The sequence below is a fragment of the Parasteatoda tepidariorum genome, chromosome 12 (assembly GCF_982258835.1).
Source record: "Parasteatoda tepidariorum strain Cologne lab strain chromosome 12, Ptep-v5.0, whole genome shotgun sequence".
Classification (NCBI taxonomy): Eukaryota; Metazoa; Arthropoda; class Arachnida; order Araneae; family Theridiidae; genus Parasteatoda; species Parasteatoda tepidariorum.
In genome coordinates, this window is record NC_141766.1 from 6,369,075 (window position 1) to 6,382,788 (window position 13,714).

Consider the following 13,714-nt stretch of genomic DNA (forward strand, 5'->3'; position numbering starts at 1 on the left):
CCTGCACAAAAGAGTTAATAAAGTGAGTATATTGGGAAGTTCATGAAAAAAATTTTAATCTATTTTGTAGAATATTATGCTGTCATGGGTATCATTCAGGGAAATTTTAGTCATGATTTAATTTAGTTAGAATAAAATTTATTCTGAATGATTACTTATATGCAAATTTTTGAATAATGTTTGAAGAATAAATTCATTAGTCTTGACTAATTTTTTGAATAATGTAAGCAAAATGCAAAAATTATGTAATTTTCTTTAAAAATTGTGTGTCACTTACAGCACTTGATGACGAATATGATTATTTGCATAGTAATCAACTACCTGTAATCGTGATTGTATGCAATGACGAAGCAAGTGAACTTAATTTTTTATTAGAAGCTGTTTTGATAACTTGTAATCGCAGCAAAAAGTGAATCAAGATAAGTAAGATTACAAGAAATCATAATCTTACGATTATTAATATGCTAAAATATAAGTAACTATAATGCACAATTACATCAACAAAAAAAACGGCACAATTACAAAACAAAAAAATAAATTTAATCATAATTTCAAGTTGACTTGATTGCATTGTAATCAGGATTATATGCAATCTATTATTTTTATCATTAGATCAGAATACATAAATAGTTTATTAAAATAAATTCTACTGTTTGATTTACTGGATGAACACTGTATTACATTCAAGCATGTGTAGGTTCTATGTGTGTGCAATTGTACACACCTAGGTAAGCTGTATGTACTCTTTTGCACACTAATAGTTAGGTACAAGCGTACATATGCTCACACATAATTTGTATGTATACATTGCATGTGCTGTCTGTACAAAATAAACCGACCACCCTAAATAACTTTAATCTAATGATCAAAGCTTCACGTTCTAGAAGAAAATCTTATTGGTTTGAAGAGTGACCTGAAATATGCTAATTAATTAGCATCGACGATATTTTAAGTAATGAAAAATTTTGAAATTTGATTCCTCAGGAACCATTCTACTGATTTTGTCCGAATTTTGTAATTTGTCGTGCAAAATTGCATTCTTTAAAATTGTGCAAAAAATTTTATATCTTACAATTCAAATTTTTTTTTTTACTATTATTAAATAAAATAATAAATATTTGCTAAAAGTTATTTTCTGAATGGAAAAGTTATTTTCTTTGGATAAACAAATTTTATAATTGTGTACAGCTTAAAAAGTATTAGGGAAGAGATATGAACATTTACACTAAGAGTAAAGTTACCATTAAGGGATCCAAACTTTAAACCTCTCTCGTAACCAAACTAGTGGGACTATGTTTCCCTGATCGTTGTTACCCCCTATATTTTGGGAGACAGAAATCCAAATCCATTGAATAAAGGGTATGTTTATTCAGAGAAAGTAAATTTTTATGTCGGATTTCATAGCTTAAAATATCGTCTAACTAAATAATGAGCATATTTAAAGTCACCCCCTCAAACCGTTAGGATTGAGTCCTAGAAAATGAAGATCCGATGATTAGATCAAAGGTTATTTAGAGTCTTCCTCTTTCAAGCACTGTACATTGTGTGTACTTCTGACATTCATTTCATGTACATACAGTACACGTATTTTAATTTACCATTTTCAATATTGCAAGTGGCTAATAGAAGTTATCTCAATTAGCTAAACTAAGATTAGTTCTTGTTAAGACTTGTTCTGTCTGGTTGAACCAATTTTCTAAAGTAAAAGAATAAGTTTTCGGTCATAAACTGAGAAATAATAAATTTTCATCTGCTTCAATTCAAGATACAAAATAATTCTGTATAAATAAATATTTTTAGTACTGCATTGTATCATTATTGTATATACATGCAAGGTAGTACTACAAAGTAGACTATCAAATAAATAATCTAATTTCTTTTTTTGAATAACCATATTTATGTTTATTAAAATAAAAAAAGAACATCGTTTTACTAATAGTTGTTTGCAAAAATACAATGGAATAACATTTTGAGATGAAGGGTTCCCACATAATTGATAAGTAAACATTATTAAATAATGTTTTAAGCACTGTACATTGCGTGTACTTCCGTACATACATTTCATGTACATACAGTACACATATATTAATTTACCATTTTCAATATTGCAAGTGGCTAATAGAAGTTATCTCAATTAATTAAATTATTATTAATTCTTGTTATGAACTGTTTGAAACAATTTTCTAAAGTAGAAGAATAAGTTTTCAGTCATAAACTGTGAAATAATCAATTTTTCATCTGCTTCAATTTGAGATACAGAATAATTCTGTATAAATAAATATTTTTAGAGCTAAAGTACTGCATTGTATCATTTTTGTATATACATGCAAGGTAGTACTGCATAGTAGACTATGAAGTAAATGATCTAATTTCTCTTTTTGAATAACCATATTTATGTTTATTACAATAAAAAAAAAGAAAACAGCTTTACTAATAGCTGTGGATGTTGTTTGCAAAAATATAATCGAATAAACATTTTGAGATGAACAGTTCCCACATAATTAATAAGTAAACATTATGAAATAAAAGAAAAACGTTAACTGATTTTATACTGTATTAAGCTTGTTTTTTTTTAGTTGTTTTACAGCTTTGTATACAATAAATAAAAGTATTGTATATAATGTTTTATAATATTTTAAACATTTCTAATAAATTCAATATTTGCTTTAAAGTATGTAATTAATTTAAATATAGCTGTTTTATTGTTTCAATCACCCTATCGAATGTCTTAAACACTGATTGATAATACAAGGTAATAGCAGGGTATAACGTAATTTATTTTTCCTAATTCTGCACTTTCAGCTATAAAACACTGTATAAGGAATTATAACTGGATATGTATGTATAGTACTGCATAACTTAATATCAAAAAGTGAATATTAAATGTAAACCTTTTATTAACACAATAGAGAATTTAATAAGATTTCCTTTCAGGCAAAAAAAATAATATAGCTTTCTGCAATAACGTTTTATCTAATAATCGGATTTTCATTTACTAGAATTGCAGCTCAATGACTCGCAGGGTAGATCTCAAATTTGCTAATTAATTTGTACAGATGATATTTTAAGTTTCGAAATCCGCCACAAAAGTACACTTCCTTTGAATAAACAAACTTGTTTTTTAACAACGAATTGGGATTTCTGACCCTCACAATATGGGTGGGGGTAGCTACAATCTGAAAAATATTCTCCCAATAGTTTGGTGAAGATAGCAGTTGAAAGTTTGGACCCCTTAACATTAAGTCTAATTTTTGTGTATTTCACTTTTTTTCGAGAAATTTTAAAGTTGTTCGAAAAGTCTTTACACATTCAAAACGTTCACATTTGTTCATTCAAAAATAATTCTGTGCAAAAAATAATTTTTTTTTTCAGTTTATTTAAAAACAGTTTAAAAAGTTTGCAAATTTTTAAAAAGTTTTATTGAGGACTATTTGACTGATTTTGTTCGAATTTTCTATTTTGTCATTCAAAATTACATTCTTTAGAAGTGATGGAAAAAATTGTATACCTTACAATTCATAATAATTATAATAATAATGCATTACATTATAATAATAATACAATTAATACACTACAATAATAATTATAAATGCTGAATAATTGTTAAAATTATTCTTTGAGTAAACTTATCTTTAGATAAGCAAATCATGTAATTATGTGAAAAAAATTTTCAATTCCCTTAAAAAAAGTCTCGAGATATAGCAAAATATCAAACCTCTGATCACTGTCTTTTACCAAACTATTGCTATTAAATTTCCCAAATTGTGGCTACCTTCCTTATTTTAAGGTCAGAAATCAGAATCTGAGCAAATACGAAAAACAAAAACATGCTAACTCCGACGAAGTACTTTTTTATTTCTTAATTTAAAATATCATCTGCACCAATTAATTATATTTTTGAGATCAGGCTCTTGAACCATTGACATTAAGTTCTAGTACATGAAAATCTTGTCTATGGAGGAAAAATTATTCAGAGTTCTGTTTTCATTGACACTTATTACATGCACTCTATATGTGAATGTGTATGTTATTTTTTTCACACTGTACGATTCAGTGGCGTACGCAGAATTTTTTCAAGGGGGGTGTTCATGATTTTCTGAAACTACTAAAAGAAATTCGAGTATGTAATAAAGCACTATTATTTCCCTAATTTAGACGGCTGGATAATTTGACTTTTTATTTCGACAACATTGTTTAGTTAAATTTTGTTTTGATTTTTTAAGTTTAAGAACATAATGTAATATCTTCTCGCATGTAATATCTTCTGAAAAAAGTCCAATGTCATATGGGTGGGAAGTAACACTTTGAGGGCCACTTTCACATTCATCAGATTTTGATGTGCTAGAAACGTTTTCTTCAACGGAAGTGACACATTTCTGTTCAACAGAAAAACTTACATTGGTACTAGATGCTGTCACCTCACTAATTTCAGGTCGTGATTTTTTCTCAAAATAATTAAAAATTGTTAAATTCTTGCGTTTTGACATCCTAAAGATCCAAGAACAGCAAGTATATATATATTGGCACAGAAGTATCCGCTATGCTACGATCTTAAAGCTTCGAGCTGGAATGAATAACTTCAACGAGCTCAGTATCTCCAATAGTATTGTTACTAATTTCTTCACTAGTCGAAATAACGACGATGACGGATTCGGCGATTGAATGAGCTTTTTGTTAAGACAAAACAAATCAGATTTAGCAACGAGCTCTGAAAGACAAATGGCAGAGATAACTCTTAGTCTGACTAACTAACTCCACTGTTCTCCATTCCCTCTTTTATATAAATTTTCAACTCCAAAATTCCCGAGTTGTCTCAAACACGACAGAACGTGTAGGATTCCAGAATCATCGCGTAACGACCTCGCGAATGAAAGCCAGTCTCAAAAACTATCGCGACTGGCAGGACAGAAAGAAACCAGTCCGTAACAGTATCACGTGAATTTGGTTTCAAAAGTACAACCCTATTATAGTAAATGTTTTTTCAGTGTTCTGAGAAATACCGTGAGAAAAAAAATTAGGCATAAGGCAAATAAAAATATATAGTCTTAAAAAATAATAGCCCGCATAATTTCTACTAAAATTTTCATTTTTACCATTTTGTCTGAGCTCAAGGGGGAAGTTTAAACCCCTAAACCCCTCCCTTGCGTACGCCACTGGTACGATTGTTATATTTATAAATATACATATATTTCTGTACAATGTTTAAAAGTTTTCATTTGGTAAATGAAGTAAATTTATTAAGACATACAATTACGGTAATCAATTTCTCATAATTCTAATTGCTATGTTATTTGTTTTAAAAATTTTACCTGCAATAGTTTAGATTAAGATGACTGGCAATCAGGGTTATTTGTAATGATAATTACCTGCAATCGCTTCTTGTTATGATTGCAAGTAATTGGAGCCTCTTTTTAACAGAAATTATTATTTGGAATCTTGATTTCAAACAATTTATTACTATATACTTTGTATAAGTAGTCAATTACAGTTGTCGTCAGTTCAGTGCCCATTTCTGTTGAGCAGTATTTCAAGAAATTATTCTCGACTAAGGAATAAAGGCTAAAAATAATGAATAAATTGTAATTTATTATTCAGGAAAATTTTGAATGATTTATTCATTATTCTGAATATATTTGATATCACGTAAGAAGCAAAACACAATTTGAAGAAGAATATATTTTCTAAGAACATTAAATTTTGAAATTTAACTGAAAAGTCCAACTGAAGAATTTCCATTTTTCTGCAGTTATTACAATTGTTGCTATGATGTGGATAATAATCATTTCATTATAAAGATGAAAGGGGAAGAACGATTCACGTCCATGGACTCAACCGTTTTTCACCCTTGATCTGTTATTGTAGTATATTAAAAGCCTGACTGACCAGAAGTTTTGAAACTGTGCTTAGAAATTTCTTTTTTTTTTTCTTTTACGAAAATCAATCTAAACAATCCAAATTACAAATGAAATAGAGATTGATATTTTTTAAGCAAAGAATTATACCAAAACTACAATACTGTAATGGGCATGCTGATTATTTTTTATTTTAGTTTAAATGAAGACCGGCAAAAAATTGAGGGGATAGGCAGTGGCGTAATTTTAATTTATATTTGGAAGGAGTTTTAACTCCTTGTGACAATTTATATATGGAATGATATGAATATATATATTTAGAGAGAGAAACATAATATAATTAGAAAAATAATAAAAAATTTAATGGGAAAATGCAAGCATAAACCTAGTTTTTTTTTAATCAAAGAAACTGAAGAATCGAAAAAAAAAAGTTTATTAGAAATTTCTATAATTTCATAAGTGAAATATTATAATTTCATAAGTGAACAAAAATACTATAACAGTAACAGAACTTATTATGTAATTAAATGTTTTAAATACTTAAATCTTTTGTTTCTATTGAGCGGTCTATTATCATCATAGTTGTGTGAAATAATGCTCACGAGATGCAATATATCAAATAAAGCTTCTTATTCCATTATTTTTAGTGCCCAGTGTGTAAAAATTTATTTCTTTCGCAATAGTGCTTTTTTATCTCAATAAAACGTTTTTATGCACTCCATATAGTCTCACGATAATTGCAAATCAGTCTTTCTAAAATTAAAATTTATTTAAAGTAGGATTTAAAATTTGCCTTTATATAATTTAGCTAAACCTATTTTAGTTCCTTCTGTTTAACACTATTTCTTTTAATGTTTGAGTAAATTAAATTTTATATGCGTAAATAAAAAAGCATATTGAGACTCCAGTTCAGAATAACACTAGAGAATAAATTTTTTTTTTCTTTTTGCACTTTCACTGAGACTGATCCTAACCCCTTACAGAACTGAAACACATAGGACCGCGAGCAAAAAAAAAGGAAAATATTTTATTTGTATAAACTTTTGCAGTACTCTAACATATTCTCTAGTTATTACTGTTTCGAGAATGTAAAGTAGCATACTGTTTCGAGAATGTAAAGTAGCATTAACTTGCAAAAATAAAACCTCAGATATGAACAGAGGGGGCTAATTTTTACACTTCCAAAACTAATTGCCTGAAGGGAATTAGTTTTGGGAGTGTAAAAATTAGTTTTGTAAAATTGAAAAATAATAATAATATGATTCTGTTACAAAAAGTTTCCTAGTATTTTAAATAGAATGTGATTACTTTTATAGATGAAATGAAAAGTATGATAAAGTTTCAAGCTACAAGTTGATAGTACAAAAGAAATATTTTTTTTTAATACTTCTGGGAGTGTAGTGACATATTGGCATCAATATCTCATATATATTTTTGATTAGCTTCATAAGTTTTGTGAAGATAATCAAATTTTATTTGTAGAGTTTATTACATTTTTCTTTAGTTAAGAAAAATTAATGAAATTTTGATTGTTATTTGCATATGAAATAAAACTTCATGGTTTTGAAATTATTGATATGTGTAAGAAAAAGTACTTTTCTATTACTCATTGAGGTAATGTAAGAGATATATTTATTTAACATTTATGATTTTCAGGTGATAGATTACCAGATTGGCCACATGATGTTGATGCTAGAATACAATGTGCCATAAAGTTTGGAAAACATCGTAAATTTATCAAGACTGGTGATGCGGTAATAGTAGTTACAGGATGGAGACAAGGAGCTGGTGCCACTAACACAATGAGAGTATTTTATGTTGAATAATTTTTAATCTACATCTTTACTAGTTGACAGATTTTATTAAATATGAATATTTGTAATTGATTTTATATACTTTTATACCAGAAGAAATAAAATATTTTCACATCATTTTGAATTATTATTTATCTGGAATAAAAATTTTAGTTTGTTAACTAATAGAAAAGCTTCCTGTCCATTCATGTTGATTGTTTACTTTTCAGATCAGAGTATGGCCTGGAATGGATAGTTATAATTTCTTCGTGCTAATTTGGGGGACCCCTAGGCAAAATTTAAAATAAATATCTTAAATTATGTATTTTTTGGTGAATGAATGAAATATTACTACCATAATTAATGCAGTTTGTACTGCTGTGAGCATCTTAAAAGATCTTTTTTATTTTGCAGTGTAATAGAATTGCCATTCTGTAATATTTTCTTTGTAGATAATTCTGTCCACTAATGGATAATGCTTACATTTCTACATTCAATATGCCTAAGTACAGAACTTTCTGCTAACTACAAATTCCTTGGGGCATAGTGGTTAAATTGTTCTAATCATATTTATTTCAAATAACATTTCAAATCTTATAAAAAATACTTCCAATATCATTTTATGATATAATAAAATATTTGCATTTTTAAGATGACTACACAAAGTATAATTCGGTTTCTGTATAAGAGTTTAATGATTCACTGAATATAAAATGAAATTGAACTTTTTCGAAGGGGTAGAAAATTTATTTTATCAGATCTATATCAATAAGAAATCCATTTTCTTAGCCGTCGCAGAAATATTAAAGTTCTAGCTTTAATAATTTAAATTTGACAAAACTAATATTTTAAGTATTTAAAAAAAAAATTACGATCGATAAAATTTTCAAAGAAAGCTAATAAAATGATGCATAAAATTCTTACTCTGAAATGAAATCATTTTCGAATGTAGAAAAATAACATTCATAATAACAAATACTGATAAGAAATTCTTCTGCAAATCAGACTTCCAGGGACTGTGCAACCTTAAGTGCAAAAAATCCCGGAAAATTTTTATTTGTACTACTTATTTTTAATCGAGTCATAAAACTGTATTTGATTTTTTTATTAATTAAGAAAAGAAGGGAAAAAAGCGTTTCGAGTCTTGAATGTCGTAAAAAGTGAATTTTGCTTTAAATAAATAAAAAAAATGTAATCCTGTAAGTGCTTTTAAGATAAATATCGTTCTTATCTAAGCAGTTTCTTCGTGTCCGCAGAGTAGTTACGAAATATCGTTGTTATTCAATAAAATTTTTATAAGTAGGGAAGTAGAGTTTAACCTGTTCAGACAAGCAAATGGAGTTTTTAAATTATCTTCTCTATACTTCTGCTTCAGTTTCGTAGGATTATTTATCATTATCTATGTAATATGATGTTGAAATTTGTTTCATAAATAACTATAGTTGTTTTTTAACGTCCTGCCTAACCATTAGATACAAATACATCAGGTGGATATAATTACCATTTTTCGACTTCATTAACCCCTTGTCTGTGACGTTCGAAATCAGTTCGGGAAACGCAAATGCACCAATTTTGGAATGGCCGACCTCAGTTCGGGCAAGAGAAATATCGGTGCTTCAATTCCGTGAAGCCCGAACTTAGTTTGTCCAATGCATGATATGTAATTTACGATATTTCCAATAAATTGCGAATTTTTAAGTATTCCTGAAAAAAATTCGGCAGTTTAGCACCATTTGTCGGATTTTTGTAATGTTGCAGCTCTTCCAAAATTTCCTTCAAACCACATTATGTTCGCTATGGCGGAATCAGACGATGATGAAGAGTACTTATCAAGATTTCAGATACTGATATTTCAGTTGAAGCTTGTGTGCCATGCCATGTTTTCACCATGTAACAAATATCAATTAGATGTTAATTCTTTTGAATGATTTTCACCTATTGAATATCTCTCCTTTTACATTTTTATAAGTTGTAAAATTAAGTTTAAAATTTTACACAAATTTTTGGTTGGATTTTAAATTACAGATTAAAGAAATCTAAAAGCATCTCAACACAATATATGCTTCAATGCAAAGCGCTTCATATTCCATTGAAGATTTGTCTTCATATTTTCCTGATAATAAATCTTTGAAGTGCCAATATTAGTTGAAATGTACAGTGCTCAAATAAAATAAATGGACCACCTTGAGTAACTTTTGATCTAATTATTATCGCTTTTTCACGTTCTAGGACTTAATATTAATTGCTCGAAGGGATGACTTCAAATATGCTAATTAATAAGTGCAGACGATATTTTATCAGGGTGGCCAGCCACCTGGAATTATCAGGGAATTTTTTTTATACTGGAAAAAACCTGGAAATATCAGGGAAATTTGGATAAAAACCTGGAAAAATCAGGGAATTTTAAAGAAAAGCTAGAAATTTTTTCTTTGATAATTTTTTTAATTTCACCAATTTAAGTTATTTACTAATTTTCTTAATTTAAATTATTTCATCCATTATACCCACCTTTTTTATACGAAAATGTATCGCCAAACAGTTGAAATATCATCAACTTAGCGATACTTTGCTTGCATCAAAATTTGCTCCATTGTTAAACTAGAATCTGAAGATCTCTGTTAAACTAGAATGCCACATAAAATTCTGCTACGGTTGCTAAACGAATGTAGAAACCTTTGACCGCTATGGGACTGTGCAATTTAGGAAAGATTCTGGTGGAGGTGGAAAAAGGGATTAGGAAATTAGCTTCTGTTTTTAAATTCTGTCCTTGGGCTGAATCCATTTATGGCTCAAGTTTGTTCCGACGCTTTGGTGGTAATTTTTTTTTCTATTTTGACAAAATGTTTTTGTATTTTTAACTTTATGAAATTCTCCTAAAATTAGTTGGTTATAATTTAATAATAATAGACTTTATATTGCACCCTTTTTCTGAAAGCTTTTCTACTCCCATTCAAAGAAATCTATAAATTATTTTTTCTCATCAAACCAACCAATCACATTTTTTTACAATCGCTAACAGCAATATTTGTCGTCGACAAATTTTTACAATTGTTGCATTAATGATTTTTGATTCAAAATTTTGGAATTAATAAAAAATTAAATAAAAAATCTTGCCAAATTGTCAAGATAAATTATTTTTTTCAAGATGATATGTTAAAAAAATAATATTTTGAATAAAATATTTTATGATACCGACACTTTTCTTGTACACATCCTACACTTTGTACAAAAAAAGAAACAAAAACCTGGAAATTTTAAGATTTTTATCTGGAAAACTTGGAAAAATCAGGGAAATTTGAAATCTGATTTGAGTGGCCACCCTGTTTACGTTACGAAATCAGACACAAAAACGTACTTTCTCTGAATAATACAAATTCGATTTTTTCGAAGGATTCGAATTTCTGACCTCCAAAATATAGAGGGTAGCTGTGCAATCTGAGAAAAATCGCAATAGTTTTGTCAGGAGAGCGCTCCGAAGTTTGGAGCCCTTAATGTTATTTCTCTATGTCTCGAGAACTTTTTAAGCAAATTAAAAAAAATTTGCACACAGTTATAAAATTCGTTGATCCAAAAAATAACTTTTTGTAAATATTTATTTTATTTAATAATGGTCAAAAAATTTTTCGAATTGTGAGGCATAATTTTTTTTTTGCCCCTCTTTAAAGAATACAATTTCACATGGCAAAATTCAAAATTTTAGCAAAATCGGTTGAAAAGTTCCTAAGAAATTGAATTTCAAAAAAGTCAAATGTTTAAAATTCGATTTTTTTTAGGAACTATTCTACAGATTTCGCTCAAATTTCGTATTTTACCATGTAAAATTATATTCTCTAAAATGATGCAAAAAATTATACACCTTACAATTCATAATTTTTGGATCATTAATTAAAAAAATTTATAAAAAGTAATAACTGTTCACTAAAAAAATCTTTTTTCATGGAATTATATTTGAAAAACGAATTTTATAATTGTGTGCAAAAATTTTTCAGTTCGTTTTAGAAGTTCTTGAGATATGCAAAAAGTAAAATGAACGTTAAGGGGTCTAAACTTTGGAGAGCTCTCATGACCAAACTATTGGGAACATATTTCCCAGATTGCGGCTACCCCCAAGGCATTGGGCAGTACCGTCTTAACGCATGGGCACACCCGGGCAGTGCCCAGGGGCCCCAGGCACTCAGGGGGCCCTTGAGAATCTTACCTTTTATAAATTGTATTAAAAAAACAACTAAGAATAAACAACTTTGCATTATATAATTTTTAAAATAAATTCCGAATAGCAAAATATGGTTTATTTTATTTTCACTCAGCAAAAACCTTTTAATGTAAACCTAAAAAGGTTGCGGTTTACGTGTAAATCTTCTAACCTTAAAACGAGATCTGTGGCAATCTGCTCTATTCTAAGCACATTACCCTAGTCCAAAACCTTTGAAAACAACCTTCTATATAAAAACCTTAAATCGAGGTTGACTTAAAGTTTTCAAACGTAAAAAAATCCTTCAGTAAAGCTAGTCTCAAAGGTGAAAATACTCTTAAACCTTTCTTTCCACAAAGTCTTGCATGCTCAGCTAAAATCCACCTTGTCATGAAATTTTAATGAGCAATGCAGTTAGTGTGACGTCAGCTAACTGACCATTTTACTTAAGTGACAACACTTATTTAAAAAAAAGTCTTAAAAAATAATTTGTAATCCTTTTAGGATGAAAGGTTTAAAAACTGCAATATTTTTGCCTTATTAAAAAAAGCTTTCTAGTACAAACACTTTCGTTCGACAATAAGAGGAAAATTCTGACAGAAGGTAACCGTAAGGTTGCATGCTTTCTGGGATATATATACTAGCGTAAAAAGTGCGAAATTTTTTTTCTAAGAATAGTGATTGATTACCATACAAACACCAATAGTTTGAATAGATTATCACTAGGAAAAATAAAAAGTCAGCTGAAATCTATTTTTCTTCGTTAAAATGAAGTTTTTAGGTGCTCAACTCCCTAAGTGATAATGTCTCTGAATATGCTTGAGATCACAGAAGTCAAGCATCACTGGCTACGGTCAGTGTGAGGGTGGGTAACCACTTGGATCAGTCTGCGTAGGGACCGAGGATGTGCGGTATGGGTCCTCGTTAAACTGTTCTACCGTAAAGTGCTCGACTTCGCGTGCAGGTCATTGTGCTACCGAAGCGGGTGTGCCATCCATAGAGTTGATATAGTAGGTAGAGGAACCAAGTCCGCTTTATTCCTTCCGAAAAGACACGCCACAGATAGCAAGCAAAGAGTTACAATCACGTGATGGAAAGAGTGCAATACTTGGCGCAGTATCACAAATGTTGGCGCACTAAGTTTTTAAACAGCTTTATTTCGATATTACCGATGCGCAAATAATCGGAGCATTTGAAAGACAAGTTTTTAAACAGCTTTATTTCGATATTACCGATGCGCAAATAATCGGAGCATTTGAAAGAGAGAAAAAATATATTTTCGTTAATCATATTTCTTTAATATTATTAAATGGGTTTTTAAAACATGAGGAGTTTTTTTTCTCTTAACAAATAATTTTTAATTAAAGTACTGCCTTTATTTAAAAAAATTCAGTTGTTCTCGTCTGTACCCTTAACACTATTCCTTAAAATTTATTCATTACATGAAAATAAAAAACGATATTCTGTATCACTTATATTTATTACTATATTCAGAAATTATTTTTTTAAATGTTTTTATTGCAAAGACCTATTTAAAAAAAAAAAAATTACTAATATATATTGTAATAACTATTGTTATTTTTTTAAAAAAAAATAATAACTTCGATACAAAAATTAGGATTTTTTTTTAATCTACCAGGGCTTAAAATGTGAATTTGAAAATGTTGCCCTTCTTTTTTAATGAAATACAAGTTCGTTTAAAAAATTAATTTAATCTTTACGTTTTAAAAGTTTTATCACTGTTAGATAAAACAAATTGTAAAATTAAACAGATTGTCTGAAAAAAGTTCGATGCTTAGAAATAACGTTAATGTTGCAACACTTTTATCATTTTTATTTATGCTCACCAAGAGACTGCTCGAGAGGTAATATCAAAT

The 13,714-nt window shown here is 28.7% G+C and overlaps 1 protein-coding gene across 3 annotated transcripts in view; it reads left to right on the forward strand.

Annotated features, from left to right (window-relative positions):
• Positions 1-7,783, forward strand: part of LOC107453366 (pyruvate kinase PKM) — a 29,917-nt gene extending 22,134 nt beyond the window's left edge. For all 3 annotated transcript variants that reach the window (XM_016070175.4, XM_016070176.4, XM_071188431.2), the window contains exon 11: positions 7,509-7,783. In XM_016070175.4, coding sequence (XP_015925661.2) covers positions 7,509-7,678 — 170 coding nt within the window. In that variant the 3' untranslated portion in view covers positions 7,679-7,783. The remainder of the gene's footprint in view (positions 1-7,508) is intronic.
• The last annotated feature ends 5,931 nt before the right edge of the window (positions 7,784-13,714 follow it).